This window comes from Balaenoptera musculus, chromosome 16 (assembly GCF_009873245.2).
Source record: "Balaenoptera musculus isolate JJ_BM4_2016_0621 chromosome 16, mBalMus1.pri.v3, whole genome shotgun sequence".
NCBI lineage: Eukaryota > Metazoa > Chordata > Mammalia > Artiodactyla > Balaenopteridae > Balaenoptera > Balaenoptera musculus.
Window position 1 is genome coordinate 6,379,413 of NC_045800.1, and position 21,643 is coordinate 6,401,055.

Sequence of the window (21,643 nt, forward strand, 5' to 3'; positions counted from 1 at the left end):
TCACCCCACCCCTTAACCTCCCTCTTACAGGCTGGCCCGCAGAGGTCCCCGGCCATCGCAGCCAGCTGGGAAGTAAAATTCCTAGCCCTGCTCTTCGTGGTGGAAAAACTCTGGGACGTCAGTTCCCAGGCACAGGAGCCGATTTTCTCCTGGTTTCCTTGGAGGATTTTCCGCTGGACAAAGTACAAACCGGGAAACAGTGGGGCAGAAGAATGAAGGGATCCCTGTCAGAGTGACCTTTAGCTGATACCCTTTTCTTCTGTTCTGGTAAAAATAAATTCAAGCCAAGTTAAAACTGTTTTGAAATAACAATTTTGTCTGCTTGAGCTTGCCAATCTCCTCAAGATGTCTTAGCTATATTATACTTCCTTTTCATCATTCCACACATAGTTTTAGACCAAAAGCCTCTAAATAAATGTATCATGATAACCCACCAGAGGACAAGGCCCACGGCAGTCCCTGGCCTTCTGAGGGAGGTCATGTCTTTCACGAGGGGCTATGGGAGGGGGCAGAGTTTTGCCCCCTGGAGGACATTTGGTAAAGTCTAGTGACATTTTTGGTTGTCACAGCTTAAGGATTGGTACTACTGGCATCTAGTGGCTGGAGGCCAGGGATACCTTTAAACATCCTACAGACACAGGGCAGCCCCCGTCACCGACCACACAGACGCTGAGAATCCCTGCACTAGAGTCATACAGACTTAACATGACTCATACTTTAGTGGGCAAATGAAACCCATGGAAAGTTCCTCTTCCCTCTCGCTTCCCAGAAAGGAGGAGAAGGATGGTGTGGTGGGAAAGTCTCCATTATCCCACCAAACGGCCCCTACTTCTGTGACTCTCAAATGTCAACTGCCACTAAAAACACCAAAATAAGTGATTTGCACAGAATCATCTAAAAGAGCATAGGAAGCTCATCCTATCTCTACTGAATTTTAAAGTCTGGAATCCTAACTAGATCCTATTCACTAAGCTGTCTCTAGAATGTCACATGATGCTTTTAATCTCCTTCAGACCACAAAACAGGGCCAGAAAGGCTGAGTGAGTTGTCCAAGGTCACCCAGATAGGAGGGGGTGACATCAGAGCTCGAACGGAGGTCTTCCGAAAGGCCACACTCCTTCGTTTAGGGCTTACTAGATGTCGAGGTAGCTGACCAATCCATTCTATGCTTCCACTCTTACTAAATTCTGTATACAAGCAGACATCTTAAATACACACACATGAGCCCCCAGCCCCTGCAAAGTGCGAAGTGCAAGGGGAGGCCTAAAGCTCAGAAAGGTTCGTAAAAGTGCTAACTTCTTGGGATTTGAGGGAAAGCTCTAAAAGCACACGCAGCACCCGGCACATTACGCCCTGACCACCTCTGTCCACATCATCCCTCTTACCTGCCCAGCATGGCTCTCCCAGTATGGGCACTTCCCATCCTACCCAGGGAGCTCTGCAGCGTGCAAATATCAGAAAACAGAATAAGTTCATTTCGTGCTTAGAAGCTTGAGGACCGTGCATAGCAGAGACCAGTGTATCTTGATATTATGATATAATTTCAATAAATGTATTGCCTATTCCAGTTTCTGGGAGATCAGCGCCCTCCCAGCTTATTCTGAGATCAAAGGGACATGTCACGGAAGAGAAGGAAAACAACATAATTGTTCATCATTCCCTGCTTGCTGAGTTCCAGCAATAACTATCATTGGGGCATGAAAGCTCTTTCTCAGCATTAACTCATTAACCCTCTCAGACCCCTGCCAGGAAGGCAACGAGGCACTGAGGACGACCGCCAGCCCAGAGAGGGATCAACCGAGGCACGACAGAGTCTCACAGGTTACAGGAATTTGACAGGGAACAGAAAAGAAGTGCAGAGGCTCTTGTCTGCAGGGCAGAGCAGTTCTTTCTACTCCCACTTTAGGCGGGAGTCATGAAGAACAGAGAGGACGTTCCGGTGGGGGGCAGAATGTTCCAGGGGGGGCAGAATGTTCCGGTCCTCCGCCCCCGAATCCTTCAAGACCTCGTGGGCCTGGCCCAAGGGACTGCTTATCGGCAAGTGCAATGGGATATGAAAAAGGCAGGCTTTGCCTTTGTGGGTTTGCTGTTCTAATGTTTACCCGGGTGTCACCATTATTACAAATATGGAACTGATGCTGCCCCGTGGTGAGGACGCCCGTCGTCGAGCAGGACCCCGGGAGGGGACGCCTGGCTATAGGAGCAGGAAGGGGACAGAGAGGTCTTCGGGACCCCACTGCTCATGCTCTGCAAGAGGGTCATGTAGCTGCAGATGTCCCGACAGATATTAAAATGTGGTGATAACACCTTTCTTGGTGGAATTTAAGTCTCTATTAAAAACAGTGAATAAATGATGAGCTCATTGGCAAAAAATATTTGCCAATTAACAAGCAGCAGCTGTTTTCCTTTCTTTTTAAGGGCCCAACTGATTAAAATTGCACGCTGCCTCATTTAAACAAGAGTCTCATGTACTTTACCTGGGGGGGGGGAAGAAAAAGCCTGAGCATCCTTTATTCAAAGTACACGCTTTTGTGATTCATTAAAGCACTTTCAAACCGAATGCAAATTATCAACCCACAGAAGCATTTTCACTTGTTTTATATAATGTGCACATTTTTAATTCTTTGTTTAGCATGATCTGCCTCCTTAAGAGTGTCTGCTTTGGATATTATAACAGCGACAGCCTAAGGAAGCAGCAGCCAGCCAGAAGGAAGGGTTACCTGATCCTTCCCACCCAGGAGAGCGTCCTGAGGTTGCGAGCGCATCCTGGCTGCAGGCACGTGTGCTGTGACCTGACACTCGGCTCCCAGGGCATCACCAGGATCCTCATCTCCAGCGCACCCTCGTCCCCACAGGAGGTCTTGTCTGATGAGCCACGGAAGCCACGGACTGCAGTGACAAAGGCCTTGGACCACTGGACCAAGTTTCCACGGCTGCCTCTCAGAAGCCAGCTCAGCAAGGAGAAGGCACACCTGGCCTGCAGGCACCACCCTTGCCAGCTGACAGACCGAGCGCTGTGATGCTCTCTGCCCTCCCAGAAGAGCTCCGGAGGGTGCCGGCTCCATGTAACCTCTGGCCAAAGGCCCAGGAGCCCCTGCCCTGGCTGTGACGTGGTACTAAGGATCCTAGGGGCCGCCTACCGCAATGGGCTCTATGCCCACTTCACCCTCACCTGGCAGGTTCAGGGGGCCTCTCCCCAGCCAGTGGGAACCAGAGCCATCTCCCGAGAGACAGGAAGGCAAGCTGAGCCAATCAGAGCTCCTCCTCCCCCCAGTACAGACTGGGGGCTTTTCGTTCGCCATCCATCCAACCGTTTCTTAAGGATCTTCTATAACTAGACATGACTGACCCATCACCCTGGCCCCTCAGCAGCACGCACGGTAGGTGGAAGACAAAGAAGATGAACGAATACGTAAAATAAGAGGCAAGGAGCGTTACTAGAGGTGGAGAGACACTGCTCTGTGCCGGGGAGGAGCAGACTGCAGGGCAAACAAGGGGAAGCCACACGAGGAATGGCCTGGAACAGAGCTCTGCCCCGGAGTGGGCTCGGTAGGCCCAGCGGTGGGGAGGGCGGGCACCCCAGAATGCAGGGGCAGAGCCCGAGGAGGGCAGCACTGGCTGGGGGTGAGGGAGGACGGGAGGGAGCCGAACGGCGGCCTGGAGGAGCGCCCTCCAGAGTCTCTTTCCACACGCTGGGCTCCCTTTGCCCAGGTTTCTCCTGCCCCCTCTCCTCCCTTCTCTGTGCCTTCCCTCAACACACAAAGAAGTAAGGCATGGTCTGCTGCTCTGCCTTCTTTTCTTGCCCCTAAAAACTCTAGGAGCTCAATATCTCCCATAGAAAAGCAAATGCTTTCACCCTCACCAGATTCAGGGCCAAGCCCTCTTTCCTGACCTGCATCTCTGGAATCGACCATTTCACGTCAAAAGTCTCCTCTGAAACTCTATTTCTCCACGGCCAGCTGAGCACTGTTTGGGGGGTGTATATGGCATCACCACCCTCAGCTTTAACTGAATTCTCGGTTTGCTAAACTGAGATCCAATCCCCTAATGCCTTGTTTGCAACGGAAGATGTTATGAACCAACTCAAAATCTGAATTACCTTTCATCTGCACAAAAATGTCCATCAGTAAATGCCTAAAGGACACAACTGAAAGTCACAGAAAATATATGTATACAGGCCAAATGCTACATTGACTGAAATTTTAAAATAATGTTTAACTCACAAAAATTTTAAATAATGTTTAACTCCCTTTGTGCAATCAAAAAAAGATCTGTCTGTATTTTCAGTGGGTGGATATTTTCAGAAGTGAAAAACACTTCTGACCGTTTTAATCTTCACAATATTCTAGTTCAAAGATGGGACTTCATACACACACACCTTCAAAATGTTTTAAAATACCAATCACAGGGACTTCCCTGGTGGCACGGTGGTCAAGAATCTGCCTGCCAATGCAGGGGACACGCGTTCGATCCCTGGTCCGGGAAGATCCCACGTGCCGCGAGGCAACTAAGCCCGTGCTCCACAACTACTGAGCCTGCGCTCTAGAGCCTGCGAGCCACAACTATTGAGCCCGCGTGCCACAACTCCTGAAGCCCACACGCCTAGAGCCTGTGCTCCGCAACGAGAAGCCACCTCAGTGAGAAGCCCGCGCACCACAAGGAAGAGCAGCCCCCACTCGCCACAACTAGAGAAAGCCCGTGCACAGCAACGAAGACCCAATGCAACCAAAAATAAATTAATTAAAAACAAAAAATCTTAAAAAAAAAAAAAGAAGGAAAATACTGATCCCAGAAAATATTTGCACCCTTAGATCTGCCCTGGGCAAAGGATGCGGCCTCTGTCCCCCACCTCTGTGTGGGTCCCCTCCCCGCGTCCTGTGGACAGAAGCAGCACTGTTCACTGTTCCTCACCCACAGGTTCCCAGGGATCAGACTTCTGTGTCAAGTCTTGACGGATACACTGAAGCTGTCCAAAAGGGACGAAACGCTGAGTGGACCTCTCAGCTGAGGTCGCCCGGGGGGCAGCCTGTTTCTCCGCGTGGGAACCCTTGGTCGGCCCGCACCCCTCTGGCCCGTTTCCTGAGAAAGGTGACTCCATCCTTTTTTTCTGAACGTGCCCTCCCAGGGAAGTGCTGGCACAAAAACAGCTCTTGCATTTGTTCAAGCATAATTAGACTTCCCTTATGCGACGGCCAGGCCCGGCCAGTGAACAATGTTATCACAGCGCTTAAAAATGGAACGGTTTCTGCTTCCAGTAAGGCCAAGCAGAAAGCAGAAGACCTTCACCTTCACATTGCTTGTCACCTTTAGATAAATGAGTTTCGAGTTCTGCATACTCACTGGTCGTAGATACTGAGACCACCGGGCTGTACTCATGCTCTCCGGAGGGGCTGGTGACCTTCAGTCGAAACCTGTACAGGGTCCGTGGGTCCAGACCTTCCACAACATGCTTAGTCGCGTATCCCCTAGACGGGAGGAGACACACGTGATGATGACACCAGGTAATCGGGGCAGCGTCCTCTGAAAGGTATTAGAAGAGCAGGTGGAAGGGATTTCTGAGCACTGTCTACCCCCGGTACAGAGCTGACCTTGGTGGCTGTCCGTCTCTCACCCTGGGCTGAACTCCTGAGCACGAAGGACAGGACAGGCGTCCACCCCTGCCCGGCAGGTGCCCTCGATGCCGCAACCCCCTCCCCCAGGGCTGACACACAGCTGGCTCGCGATTTTGTACTTTGGAGAAATAGTCACATTAACCCATGTTTTTTGTTTTTTTTTTGTCCTCATATGGCAAAGTTTCACAATTGAAAGCTAAGCTCAGCAGTCCAAGTAGCACATACATGATTGCTGGGTGGGGTCTTCGGGTGGATGGGCGCCGCTGTGTACCTACTGCAGGCAAAATCCCACTGCAGGGAGAGGGCGTGACTGCTCAGAGCCCCCGGGGCAGCTGGGGAGGTGGGCAGCACAGAAATGACTCTATCACACCACACGGTCAGGTTCACCTAGGAAAACGTTTGTGGGAAGCAGGTACTGAATGCTTGGAGAACAGAAAACTGAGTAGAGGCTGCGATGGAAATCTGCAGCCCTCCAGGCAGAAAGACTTGAGTCGGATCGTTTGGAGCTGAAAAACGAGCACCAGGAAACGCAGGCGGGCAGTGCTGCCGGCTCAGGAGACGCTGAGACCCAGTGAAGGTGCCGAGACCCTGGCCCTCTGCCCGTGAAGCAGGGCCTGGGGGTCTGGTTTTGACTTGCCACACTTTCTAGGATACCAGGTCTCCAAAGGTCCAAGGAGTTGTATGTCTATCCCAACAGTCCCAAAATCTCAGCTCCCCTTTGCTGCCAAAAACCTTCATTAGCATCTGATTAAATTCCATGTATCTCTTTTCAAAGCCTTCATCTAAATCTTTCTTTCCTTACACCTCAAAGACTTGATCTGTGTGTGTGCAGGGCGGGCGGAGAGGGGGTGAGGATGTACTATCTCCAGCTCTTTTCTTCTTTCCTGCTTCCACATCGAGCCCAGGCCCTGCCCTCCTCCCTTCAGGACACTCTCCACAGCCCCTCGGATGCCAAGTTTACCATCTTTTTTCCCATTTTCTGTCTATAACTTTCCCTTCATTCTCAGCAGACTTGTACAGAGGCCAGAATCATACTTTGGGGTTCACAACTAATCTTTCAAAAATGTTGATGTGCTACCTAAATAGTTATACATCAATTCCTTTCCATGCAACTCACCAAACCCATCTAGTGCCCACTACCTGGGAGGTGCTGGGCCGGGCTGGGGACGCAGCCCTGGACCAGTTCACGGCCGAGATGCATCTGTCAACTCTTGCTGATGGGTGCAAGAACAGGGGCAGTCCAGGACAGTGAGGGGTGACAGCTGCATCAGGCTGAAATGACAGTGCTGGAGTTGCCATCATTACTGATAAACCCACTGGAAAAGCAATGTCTCCCCAAAGATGCAGGCACAGTGCCCAGTGCATAGAGAGCCAAGCCCACCATTGCTCCAGGGGGAGGAGAACCCTTCAGGATAGTTTAAGACGACCCAGAAGGCCTTCTATCTCCCAAACTCACCCATCAGACAAGTAATTCCTCTACCGTGAGGAGTGAGGGGAGAGGGGGCCCCAAAGCATGTCCTTAGCAGAGAGGCATCTGATGTAAAGTGAGACATGGGGCAAGCAACTTCCAGAACAGACAGGAGGATAGGCAGGGGAAGGAAGGACCCAGGCAGTCTGAGAAAGCCACAAGGATTGGAAAGACAAGGAATCCCAGGGGGATGAATGGTTAGGTGAGAGCAAAGGGTAACTGACAGAAAAATCTAGCACCGGGCGATCAGACAGGTCTGGATCTGCGCTCCTGAGAGGAGTCTCAGCTCAGAGACCTAGAGGACCATGTTTGAAAATAGGAAATGATTTCCAAAGACCCTTTGCCCTTTGTGTTTCTCTCCCTTTGTCGATTATCCAAAACGTAAAATTTTAAGCTGAAATGAAGTCCAGAATACTCGGAGATCCCCCTTTTCTGCATCACAAGTTACTCCAGGCACCAAAACCTAAATGACTTCTTGGGCGGAGCTCTAACCGAGCCAAGAAAAAGGTGGTGTGGGGGGGGCGGGGGACGTTGAGGCCCTTCTGACCTTCGTCTGTGTTCTCCTGCCCTTCGAGGGTGGACGCAGCCCTCTTCACTGAGACTACCTTTCCTTGAAGCATATTTCTCTCCACCTAAAGAAGCCAAGTCAGTCAAAGTGGCCTCTAGCTACCCCTCCCATCCTGCAGGTGCACGTACTCTTCCCACCGTTAAGAGTCAAATTCCTCTCCCCTTAAATAGGATGGGATGTGGCGAAGGGATGCTGTGCAATTCTGGGCCCAGCTTTAACATGCCTGGTAGCTTCTGCTCTTGCTCCCTTGGAAGCCAGTTGCCATGTAAAGATGTTCAACTTCCCCACTGGAGGGAGAGGTTGCCTGGTGAGAGTCACTGGAAGATGCCAGACAATGAAGGAAAACACAGGAGCCCGGTCAGCCACCCACTGTCCCCACTGCCCCAGCAGAGGCATCAGACACATGAGTGACACCACTTGGATCCTTCAGCCCCAAAAGAGCTGCACCAGCCAAGACCACGTGGAACAGAGACTTGCCTTCCCCACGCTGCCCAAATTGTAGGATCATGAGTAAGCATGTGAGTATTTTACACTTTGAGCAAAACCACTAAGTTTGGGACAGTTTGTTACGCAGCAATAGATAACTGATACATCATGTACCAACAACAAAGAAACTATAATAAAGACAATTAGGAAATGATACCGACAGCCTTAAGAAGCCAAAAACACATAAGTGTTAAAAACTATATACAAATATATTTACCATGAAAGAAAAAGCTCTGAAACCAAGATAAATGTTCAGAAAAACTGCATGATCTAAAAAAAAATAACAACAACAACAATAAACTAAAATATATCAGCTTGGCACAAAGTAATCTTGTGAGTCGGTGGGTTTTATTGTTACGTGAGCAGAGGTGCATAACTATAGCTATTTGAATCATAGAAACTGAGCCCTCAATTTGTGGCATCTGAAAAGATCTTTAGGAGCTCAGTGAGACTACAATGCTCAAACCTCAGTGGAATTTAATTGCCAGGTGGCAAAGACTTAACATAGTTTTAGACCAAAATAAAAGTGCCCCCAGTAAAATCCAATGGTGCTAAACATCACAAGATCACCATGAAGCAAACAGCACCTTCATAACCCCTGGAAAGATAAATTACAGAACTGTCTTAGAAAACAGATGCCACTGGGCACAGCGATTGGAGGCTGGAGGCTCTCACAGCATCAGTAAAGGTGGCCCCACGGAAAGGACCAGAGACACAGCTGCCCACTGGGGTCCTCCACGACTACAATGCAGACACAGGGGTGACACCGACTGCAGCATAGACACAGGGACGTCTCAGAGCAGCTGTGTATCGAACATCTGGACATGCACTTTTTTACACGGCCCAGGCATGGTAGCTCAAAGGATGAAGCAATCTTAGAACTTTTCCAAGTTCTATTTCCAGTAGAGGAAATATATCAAAGTATAAAGCATACCGTTATTTCTGTTATCAGCCAAAGCAAATATCTGATGCAAGAGCTGAGCAAACATGAAACATAACAAAGTAAGTACGGAAATGCCCAGAGACTCAGTTCCCAGACTTCTCTTCTCCCACTATGTTCCACCCCCAGCTTTCTGATCGTCCCCAAGTGAGCTCCCGCTCCATCCCGAGTCTCCGTGGTTTGAGCTGCTCAGGCCAAAACCTTGGTGCCACCCGTGGAAGACTGGATTTTGTTCACAGGTACTTGGTGCCCTCCCCCAAGGATTCTATATCCCAGTGCTGTTGAGCTCAGACGTGGCGGGACTTGCTCTGAGCAATGAAGTATAAACAGAGGTGCAGTGTGTCATTCCAGGTGGAAGTTTCAAGAAACGGGGAGCCCCGATCTCTGCCTCTGCTGGCACCATGACTAGCCACGTTCAGGCAGAGGCCACTCCACCAGCCTGGCGACACACCACGGGTGTTCCGTGTGGGAAATACGTTGCTGCCGTTGGGAGCCACTGAGCTTCTGGAGCTGCTGCTTCCTGCAGCCCAATGGGGCCGGATCCTGAGATGTCTACTGATGGCCCCTTGGCTACCCTCTTTCTCTCACATCCCGTATCTGGTGCACCAGCAAATTCCTCAAATCTGTCTTAAAAAGCCTTGATTTCACCACTTTTCACACTGTGTTCTGTTATCTCCCACCTAAGTTATTGCAGAAGCTTCCTAATTAGTCCTCCCTGCTCTGGCCGCCTTCCCTCCTCACAGCCTGTCCTCCACTCAGCAGGCAGAGTGACCCTCATGTAGCATAAGCACCACACTCCTCCCCAGTTTATCAGTGTCCAGTGGCTTCTCACCTCACAGAGTGACAGCCCCCAAGACCCGTCCCCACACTGGCCCCATCCCATTACTCATTCACTTCACTCCTCAGTGTTTCTGGAACGCCAGGCACGATCCCACCTCCAGACACTTTTGCCTGCTGTGTCTTCTGCCTGGAATGTTCTTCCAGATACTCACGAGGCTCCAGATACCCCTCGCTTGCTTCTTTACACAGATGTTACCTTCTCAGTGAAGCCTTCTTCACCTCCACTCCAAGCCCCCAACTACTCTCCTCTGCTTTCCACTTGGTACTTAACCACCATCTGACACACTATATTTTTACTTATGTATCTTATTTATCGTTTGTCTTCCTCATCACGAGGGAGGAATTTTTGTCTGTTTGTCTAGTGCTGTATCCCCGGCATCCAAAACAGTGTGTTGCACATAGTAGGTGCTGACTGAATGAATGAAATGCATGATAAGGGTACCAATTATCACAGGAATTTAGAGGGGTAGATAATAGGATAGTAAAGGGAGCTTCTCAGTCGAGGCAGAATCTGACTTGGGTGGAAGAAAGGATGGAGCAGGGGAGATTTGTCTGAACAGAGAAAACAGCTGAACACACATGCAGGAGAAGTCAAGGCATACTCAAAGGACAGTAAAGCAGATTTCGTCGGAAGGTTTATGCCCAGAAATAAGAAACAGCAAGAAAGGCAGGTTGTGGGCAAACTGTGAAAAGCATCAGATGTTAGTGTAAGGAGTTGGACCTTCATTCTTCAAGCAATGGAAACCCATCGAAGACAATCTGACAAAAGGAAGATTAAAAAGAAAATTAACCTAGCAAGATAGAAGGAAGGGATAGAGGGCAAGAAAAGAGGGATATGGCCAATTCATTCAATCAGCAAATAAGCTGGACGGTTGTAGGACCTGGGGATTCAGCAATGACTAGTCAGAAAACAGATCCTACTTGCATCCTAGTAGGGGAAATGCCACAATCTAACAAGGGAAAGCATAGAAGGGATGTGCAAAGGGAAAGCTCATGAAAACTAGATATAACTGGCTGTGAGGAGAGCCCACGTCAAAGACAACAGCACTGATTCAAGACTGGCTGTTGGAGAAGATGAACAGAAACTGACAAGTCAAAACGAAGTTCTTAAATCCACAATCCCAGGGTCAGATAGTCTAGATAATCGCTCTTGCAAAGAAAGGCATTTGCTAGTTTTAACGATACACCTAGGGAAAAGTGATATAATGGAGAGAAGAGGTCAAGATTAACACAGTCTAACTCTGCCACCTAGTGTCAAGGTTTGTGCTAATTCTCTGAGGGAACGTGAGCACCTCACAACCTCACTTAGAGTTGGGGGTCTGAAGGCCTCGCTGCTGGCTCTGCAATGCCAGGCAACCATCCAGGTGAGTTCCCGGGCCGGACAGCACTCAGGTCTCTGGGGAAAACATGACAGCACAGAGACACACAGGCTGGAGGCCAGTGGACATGGCTGATCACCCAGCAAAGGAGAAACGGAGACACAAAGGAGCACCCAGGACAGCCCCACCTAACCTGCCCAAGCATGGCTTGTGGCGCAAGAGAAACAGGCGAAATGAAATACCTTTTTCTCTCTCCACGGAAATACTTGTTATACCATCATTCATGCTTTTGGGTGGAAACTACTTACCAGAGAATAACACATGACATGACGTGATTAAAATAACATTTCAAGTAGTCGGGCCAGGAATTATTTTCATATGGCAACTACATTTCAGGTAAATGCATGTTTTCCTTTCTAGGTACGAAGAATCCTTCATCAAATCGCAGGGATACCATGGTTCGGGTAACAGTCGAAGCCTGCATAGGTACCCTCACATCAGCACCCTTACCACAATGCCACCTGGAGAAAAGTCCAGCAAAGCGCTGCAACTGTTCCCTGACTGCAGCAGTGCCAGGATGCCGGCTGTGATATTGCCCTACAGTTTTCCGTAATGTTACCACCGGGGAAAATGGTAAAAGGTACCTGGGATCTCTCTGTTTTATTTCTCACAGCCAGATGTGAAGCTACAATTATGTCAAAATTAAAAGTTTAATATAAAAACGTATCTGCATCCCATCTCCGGTCTTCTTCCTAAAACACAAAGTCATTTTGCAAGCAGTAAAGCTGTCAAAGGAAGAAATAAGGATTGAAGTGAAGGCTAAGAAAAAAAAAAAAATGACCTCTTGATTATTCCTGTTGCATTCATTTATTTATTCACACAACAAATATTTTGAGGGCCTCCTATGTGCTGGCGCTGTCCAGGAGCTGGGGAAAGAGCCTCAAGCAAGCAGGACTCTTACCTGCTTCTCGTGGAGTTTAGATGCTGGTAGGGAGACAGAAAACGAACAGTAAACAGTAAAACGACTCCGGCAGAGCTAGGTTTCACAATGCAAACGAAACAAGGTCATGGCAGAGAGGACAGCTGGATGGAAGAATGGCTACTTCGGGTGGCCTTTTGAGGAGGGGCCAGTATTTGATATGATATGTGCATGGTGTAAAGGAACCAGCTGTATAAAAATAGAAGGAAATGCATTCAAGGAAAAGGCAAAAAAGACAGGTTCTGATGGAGGCTGAGAGAGGAAGCAGGTTGGTTGGAAAGAGTTAACAAGGGAACAGTGGTGTGACCCGAGGTCGGGAAGTTGTCACATCTGTGAACAGAACAGCCTGAGGGGAACCTCATCTGATTTCATCCAACTCTCCTTTGATTCTGTCTCTACGTTTTGGATTTTTAAAATATACCATTAGAATATTTCAGAAGCCTAAGGAGCTCTCAAAGGTCTAGGAGGTTTAATTTCAAAGCGACTGCTCACGCTTATTTTCCAAAATTCATCACTCATGAAAAGAATGAATGCAAATGATGCTGACTCATCCCTTCAATTTCAAAATGAGTCTTCTTGGAGACAACAGAAACCATTCCAGCTAATCAAGAAATCCAAGCAAAATGTTAAGCAGGTCAACATTGCACCTACGTATAAATGATACCGTAAGTGTGCATTTTGGGGTCTTCTTCTTCAATAGAAAACCTGAACCACTGCTCCTGGGGTCCCTGCCGCTTGACTTTCTTCTCCAGATCCCAGTATAATTCAATGCTGTGATGAGTCACTTTGCCCACAACAGGTGGATGAGGCTTTGAGGATGGTGTGATTTCTAAAAAGATAAAAATTTAAAAAGATACGGTATTTCAGGACTCTATTTCCATAAGGAAGAGAGATCAGCTGAGTGCATTAGAGCTGCTTGAAAATCAAACTGTGTTTTCCTATACGTCAGGCACACATGTAAGTATTCCTCCCTGTGGCTTGAAGAACATCAGAAAAGCATGAGTGATAGAAAATTCAGCTGATGCAGTGAGTTACCACATTCGTCAACGAGCAGATTGTACCATACCCATTGACATCATACTTTACTCATGGACCCTTCCAAAAGGTTACTTAACTTATGGAACTATTTAGATTTTTCTTTGAGCTGAAGAAACTCAGTTTGCTGCTATCATCCTTCAGTGATCTGGCTGGTAAACAAAGCCAATAGACAAATGATACTGCTGGTCCAAATATTTGTAACACAGATGACAAAGTGTTGATATCTGTTCTATATAAACAGCTCTTACAAACTAACCAAGGAAAAACCCAAAGGCTAATAATATCAATCAGGCAAAAGACAAGCAGTAGACAACACAGCAAAAATAACCAACATAATGTCCAAAAAAGGCATTTATATTCCCTAGTGGCTGTAGAAAATGATGATAATTAGATATAACTTTATATACTGTCAGACACGTAAAAAGAGATATAACTGTTAGAAGTGACAATGTCAGGAGAGGACACTCATACATTGGTGGTGGGGAAATATGACTTCTAGCCTTTTTAGAAAGCAATCTGGCATTATCAATTAAAATTAAAAATACATATATTCTCCCCTCCAATCATGCCACTCTTGGTAAACTCTCCTGCAGAAATCTGAGCACACAGGGACATATATACGAGGACATTAACTGTTACAGTTTTTTAGCCATTAACAGTGAAAAGGAGATGACCCATTAATAAGAGAATAGTCAAATAAATGATGATATGTCCATAGCATGGAATATTACACAGGCTTTAAAAATAAATTAGTTCTATGCCAGATGCCTTGCGAGGATTTCCAGAAGGTACTGTTGAGGGAGGAATCAAAATGTGGAGAAAAAAACAGGATACAGGATATCCCATTTCCGTAAAAGATGGCAGGGGGCACAGCAGGCACCTGAGCTGTTCTGCATCCAGTTGTTCTGTTTCATGTTAGTTTTGTCTCCCTTGCTAGATTTTAAATTCCTTGAGGGCTGGGTCCATGACTTACACTTCTTTTGAAACCTCTCTCTGTCCCTCAGGGTCTTTCAGGCCTCAAAAATGTTATTGATATCTGGAGAGAACGCTAATTAGAAAAGATACATGCACCCAATGTTCACAGCAGCACTATTCACAATAGCCAAGACATGGAAGCAACCTAAGTGTCCACTGACAGATGAATGGATAAAGAAGATGTGGTGTATACACACACACACACACACACACACAGGAATATTACTCAGCCATTAAAAAGAATGAAATAGTGCTATATGCAGCAACATGGATAGAACTAGAGATTATCATACTAAGTGAAAAAAATCAAAGATAAGTATCATATGATATCACTTTTATGTGGAATCTAAAAAAACGATACAGGTGAACTTGTTTACAAAATAGAAATAGATTCAGACGTGGAAAACAAACTTATGGTTTCCAAAGGGGGTAGGGGTGGGGAGGAGAAATAAATTGGGAGTTTGGGATTAACATATACACACTCCTATATATAAAATGGGTAAACAACAAGGACCTACTATATAGCACAGGGAACTATACTCAGTATCTATGGAAAAAATCTGAAAAAGAATATATGTACGTATTTTATATGTATAACTGGATCACTTTGCTGTATACTTGAAACACAACATTGTAAATCAACTTCAATTTTTTCTAAATGTCATTGATTTACCACATTTGCAGCTGACTCCTGCCGACCCTGGGCCCTCCGGCAGTGCAGCCCCAGTGCAGCCCCAGTGCAGCCCCAGTGCAGACTAGGCTGCCCTGATCTTGCCTGCCCCAGGCCAGGAGGAGAGATAACCACCAAGTTCCCTTACATTCAGATCCCAGAGATACACACTAGCAGACAGCCTGCCAGCTCATTCTTTCCAACTTTATTTTCCTGATATTTATTGAAAGCATGGCTTAATGAAATTGGAGAAACCTGGGTTTGAATACATGCTCTGAAACCAAGTCGAAAACACCTCACAGTGTTTTGTGATAAATAAATAACATATATGAAGTATCTAAATCAGTTATGGAATATTTCAGGCAATGGTATCCTACACAGCAGCAAAAAGGAAGTAGTTCTACACTCAAACCTCAAATGAGTATGTGAAAAACACAGGTTCAAAGGATGCACTACATTATTATACTGCTTATGTAAACTTTTTGAACATACAACACTATATATTATTTATGAATACATAGGTATGTAGTCTAAGTTAAAAACACTGATGGGAAGAATGCACACGGCCAGGATACAGTTCTCTCGCAAAAGTCAGGGAAAGGATGAGGTATGCTAAGGTAGGGAAGGTGACTTACCACTATATTTGTAAGGTTTCATGTCATTAAGAATTTAAGGCATTTATAGCAAAATGTTAACGTTTGAAACCTATGTGGTACATTGGGGTATATGCTGATTTTCATTTATTTTGGTATGTTTGCAATATTGATTTTTAAGAAATAACTATAAAAATAAATGCTATACATTACTCTTATGGAGCTGTTGGTTTTCTTAGTGAAAGCTATTTCAGTGTTCTAAGTACTAATTAACCCCGTGGGGAGAGGAATTAATGATCACATACCACATGTCAGACATGGGTCTTTCAACGTGACTCATCTCATTTTGTCCCAGCAACTCTGGCTGGGGAACATAATGGTGACTCCCACCCTTACATTATGACACTGCCGCTGAGCAACTCTTTTTTTTCTCCTTCAGAGCCCCCTAAAACCATTCAAAGACCAGTACTGGTAGACTGTTGTGGATTACCCTCAGTACAAGTAGAAGCTGAGTAAAATTTCTATTCCAAAGACATCTAGCTTAGAAAACTGGGATTAACATATACACACTACTATACAGTATATAAAATAGAGAACCAACAAGGACCTACTGTATAGCACAAGGTACTATACTCAATATTTTGTAATAAGCTATAAGGGAAGGGAATCTGAAGAATATATATATATAATATATATATGTACACACACGTATAACTGAATCGCTGTGCTGTACACCTGAAACTAACATGATATTGTAAATCAACTATACTTCAATTTTATAAAAGAGAGAGAAAAATAACAATCCCTTTGTAAATTAAGATAGGTAAGAAATTCTCAACGAATGCCAGATCTCCAAAGGGACCAACCAAATGGTTCACCACAAATTTATATGAGGAATAAAAAGATACTATTCCCAGTTATGCACGTGTCTCTCATGCCTTTTTCTCTTTACTAATCATTGATACAGGCACATAACCAGAGACCTCTACCTGCTAGCTTGGCACTGGCCACAGACGGTCCACTGCCACCAGCCCCGGCAACATGTCCACCGCCACCAGCCCCGGCAACATGCCCACCGCCAGCTGCAGGCTCAGGAGAGAGTCACAGCCCTCCCTGCTAGCCGTCACCCCCTCCAGATCCGGTACACCGGAAAAGCGGTGGTGTCTTGAAAGTTGATTTATTGTTACTCACTTTTTTTTTAAGGAGTGATCCAAGTTTCTCAGACCCACAGCCTCTCCGAGGTTCAGCATCCATGAATGAAAACTGACTGAAGGTACAGCCGTCATAGCACAGACTTGGCTGACCCCGAGACACCACTTTGCACCACTTTACTCGCCCAGACCCCGAAGGTTAGTGCGCTGACCAGCAATGATGTTCTACGTCTTCTTTACTTTGAAGCACAGCTTATCAAGATGAAGTTCTCCATCTAGGCAAGAGCCGCTTTGGGCAGAAAACTATTAATGCCACGCAGGACCCAGATGGTCAGCCCATGAGTGAATGTCCTCATCAGGTGACAGCTGATGGTTTTCTAGGTGGCCAAAAAATAAATAGGGGATGAAAGCAAACTTGTTTTGTTTTGGTTTTCAGCCAGCCTAGAGTCATTTGACAGGTGTGTTTTAACTCTTACAGCGTTGTGCCCATATACTGCAGCTTGTGTTTTCTCTTTGATAAAAATTCTGGTATTTTTGTCGTGACCGGCTAATACACATATTTGAGGATGTTAGTTTTAGGATGGATTCTAAAATAAACATAGGAACAGGTCACTAGCCAAAGTGCAAACGTCACTGTGCCAAGGGAAGAGAGGCCCGGGTCAGCTCCGAGCCTCCAGGAGAGCTGACAGAAACGACAAGTCACAGGCCCACTCCTGGGAGGAGAACAGCAATGACTACAGTACAAGTTACGTGGCACTTACTTTCTGACAGGCGCCATCATGGATGCTTTATTCATTCATTTAATTTCCACTACAACTCTATACGTTATAAGGATTTTTATCATCTCCATTATAAAAAATCTCAGACACAGAGAGTTTAAGCAAGTTGCCCAAGGTCACAGCGCAGTACCTGGCAGAACCAGGGTTAAAACACAGGCTGCCTCTCAGCAACAGAGATGCAATATGCAGACCTGAGTGGAAAATCTACTACTGGTTAGATCTCCAGATTTCCTCCAGACACTCATTTTAAGTCAGGTTTGACCTGTGAACCCGCTTGAACCCCAAGCGTATTTTTAAATGACCAAGAGAACTTAACGAGTGACAGGGAAGACAATGAAAGCCAGGTGATTGTTTGAATGAATGAAGTGTGGGGATGTCCAAGCAGGAGGAGGGAGCGAGGGCAGCTCCCTCTCAGCCCCGGGGTCAGCAGACTGCTTGTCTTAGGGACTCGGTCCATAAAAGGAAGATAAGATGGTCTAGGAGGACCACAGGAGGCCAAGAAGCAGACAGATTTGGCCACACTCACCTTGACGCTGTGAAGCGGGTAGGAAGTCAGACAGGTGCCTCTTTATGTTCAGCATGGAATGCAGAGGAGGAGAGGTCCTCGAATGTGGGTAAAACAATTAGTGAGATAACTCACTGATAATCTGAGAAGAGTGTACCAGGGCAAGAAACAGGGACCATATCAGGAAAGTATGCTAAATTGAGTTTACTACCAACGCATGAACAAATTCCTCTATTTTAAATGTTATCATCGTCAAGTTTCACAGCGAAGCTAGAATTGCAAGGGGAGGTAAGTGTATCTAGGAGGACAGCCCTCACTCACTCTACCCTGGGATGAACCTACTGGCTGTTTGACAAGTAACAATACATCTTTCCTAAAATGACTACAATCAACATTTTGAACACCTCAAAAGCTCACCTTTTTGCTATTTATTTGTTTAACCAGGATGTTTATATCCACATTTGTATTTATATTTATCTAAGTAGAAACACTATTTGGAAATTGTTTTCATAAGTTTTATAAAATACTTATACAACATACCCACAAACACATATTCGTAGACACAATTTAGATTTATATAGAAGTTTTAGAACTCTGTTTTTCCTGATTGTAAGTATCAGATCTTTTAAAAGGTGCTTTTGCTTATTTAAGTCTCATAACCAGTATCCACATTTAGCCAAACACATAATCTTATGTCAAACTCAGGCTTAAAGTTTATTTGAACTTTTCTAAAGATTACTGACAAAAAAGGGGGGGAAAAAGTCTTACTTTCAATTTCGCATCTTTACTTTAAACAACTGATAGGCTCTTTCCATCATGGCAGATTTTTTTAATCTTAAAAGTTTTTCATTTCATTTCATTTGTTGAGACATGGATGGATCTAGAGACTGTCATACAGAGTGAAGTCAGTCAGAAAGAGAAAAACAAATATCGTATATTAACACATATATGTGGAACCTAGAAAAATGGTACAGATGAACAGGTTTGCAGGGCAGAAATTGAGACACACATGTAGACAACAAACGTATGGACACCAAGGGGGGAAAGCGGCAGGGGGGTGGGGATGGTGGTGTGATGAATTGGGCGATTGGGATTGACATGTATACACTGATGTGTATAAAATGGATGACTAATAAGAACCTGCTGTATAAAAAAATAAAATAAAATTCAAAAATTTAAATAAATTTTTTTAAAAAAGTTTTTCAACAGAGGACAGTGGTTGCCAGGGGTTGGTGGGAGTGGGTGGGAGGGGGGGTGTATAATGGGTGAAGGGGGTCAAAAGTTACAAACTTCCAGCTATAAAATAATTATCATGGGGATGTAACCTACAGCATGGTGACTATAGTTAACATTGCACATTTGAAAGCTGCTAAGAGTAGATCTTAAAAGTCCTCATCACAAGAAAAAAAGGGAAAAACGCTTATAACTTTATGGTGATGGATGTTACCTAGACTTATCATGGTGATCATTTTGCTATGTATACAAATGTCGAATCATTATGTTGTACACCTGGTGTCAATTATTCCTAAATAAAATAAATATAGATATATACTAAAAAAAAGTTTTCCAAAAAAATGAAAAAAGAAAAAAACAGCAACAAAACGACCAGGCTGATCTCAAAAGGACAATTATATGAGAATTTACGTACGTGTTGTGTACTATAAAAGCTTTTTTCTTTTTTTAAAAATTATTTATTTATTATTTATTTTTGGCTGGGTTGGGTCTTCATTTCTGTGCAAGGGCTTTCTCTAGTTGCGGCGAGCAGGGGCCACTCTTCATCGCGGTGCGTGGGCCTCTCACTATCGCGGCCTCTCTTGTTGCGGAGCACAGGCTCCAGACGCACAGGCTCAGTAGTTGTGGCTCACGGGCCCAGCTGCTCCGCGGCATGTGGGATCTTCCCAGACCAGGGCTCGAACCCGTGTCCCCTGCACTGGCAGGCAGACTCTCGACCACTGCACCACCAGGGAACCCCTATAAAAGCTTTTTGTAAGAAAGTTCTTATGCAAATCTGACAAAACAATTTTATGCCCCTCTGCCATTTGTCAAGTAATAAATAATATGAAAATGAAATATAGAGGGCTTCATACACTGTCACCTTTCAGTCCCTATGGTTACGAAGATGGCATAAAATGTGGCTCTCCAGTACACCAGAAATCCATTTTAAAAAGCTATCATTTACAAATTATAGGTTTAAACACAGAAAACTATAAAGTTTAAATAAACCACTGTACAATATTAGGTCTTAGTATCCTAAAATTTTAAATATGTAGGTTGTCATGATATAACAGAAATGTGACAGCCCCATAGGAGGAAACTGAAAAGATGAGTAAAAACATTACTCAGTATCTTAATGATAGGCAGCTGAACACATTTTAAGAGCTACAGAGAATTTGTGATCATGATCTCTATTGGAATTAGCAATTCTGATTAGTATCATGAGAAGCAGGGACTGATGAAGAGAGAAAGCAAACATGAGTGTGTTCATTATAAACGTGGAATACCGTAAAAGCAGAATGGTAGTTTCCCTGCCCTTCCAAAGACACCTGCAAATTTACTGAGGTCAAATTTCATTGACAAGGGACATCTGCAGCCTGGTCTCTGGTGGCAGATGGTCCACAATCAGGATGACGGCACACTGAGGGGATGCTATATAAAGAACAGTGGTGGCAGCCACCTCAGAGCAATTCATCATACCTTGACCACGCATTTATAGCAGCCATAAATCAAGAACATATTCCAGATCAATAAGACGTGGAGATCATAATCATTAAAAGTGTGAAAAAATATGTTTGCCATGAATACGTATTAAAGAAGGAATTTTTCAATCAAATATCACAATACCTGCTTGGTGATGACAGTTTCTCCTTTCACTTAAAAATGAAATATGAGAGTTAAAATGAGTTTAATTCCACCAAACTATTATACTGCTTTCATAAAATGAATCCTATAAAACCCTTATAGATGAAAGGACCAAGGACAGAAGTAAATAATTTAAAAATTTATAAATGATAACTACCAGTAACCACAATTAAGAAAATGCTTGAAGTTTCTACTAACTTTAAAAGGGGGGAGGACTTCTCCGGTAGCGCAGTGGTTAAGAATCCGCCTGCCAATGCAGAGGACACGGGTTCAATCCCTGGTCCAGGAAGATCCCACATGCCGCGAAGTAACTAAGCCCGTGCGCCACAACTACTGAAGCCTGCGCTCTAGAGCCCACGAGCCACAACTACTGAGCCCGCATGCCACAACTACTGAAGCCCACGTGCCTAGAGCCCGTGCTCTGCAATGAGAAGCCACCGCAACGAGAAGCCTGTGCACCGCAACAAAGAGTAGCCCCCGCTCACCGCAACTAGAGAAAACCCATGCAGCAACAAAGACCCAACGCAGCCAAAAATAAACAAACATTTTTAAAAAAATAAAAGGGGGGAAATAACTGTGAGGTGTCATCCTATTTATAAAATTGGATGACAAACGTGATGGTAATATCTTATGCTGTTTAAGATTGTGATAAAACTGGCTTACTTAGAGTTTGTGGATAGCACCATATATCAAACAATCCTTTACTAAAGCAATTTGGCCATATTCAAAACAATGATTATGAAAATATCCCACGGGTGACCCCGCTCCTAGAAACATGTCCAAAGAAAATAATTCAAAACCAAAAAATAAACTTAAAAGCTAAAATGTTTTTATTATGTATACTTTTACTTATTAAAAAAT

At 45.1% G+C, this 21,643-nt stretch overlaps 1 protein-coding gene across 4 annotated transcripts in view; it reads right to left on the minus strand.

The window, feature by feature from the left end:
* The window catches only part of FANK1 (fibronectin type III and ankyrin repeat domains 1), a 116,667-nt gene that overhangs the window by 14,361 nt on the left and 80,663 nt on the right, over positions 1 to 21,643 (minus strand). For 3 of the 4 annotated variants that reach the window (XM_036827794.1, XM_036827795.1, XM_036827797.1), the window contains exon 2: positions 5,341 to 5,465. In XM_036827794.1, the coding sequence (XP_036683689.1) occupies positions 5,341 to 5,465 (125 nt within the window). Of the gene's footprint in view, positions 1 to 5,340; positions 5,466 to 12,863; positions 13,042 to 21,643 lie in introns of all 4 variants that reach the window. The other variant, XM_036827796.1, reaches the window with a different exon arrangement.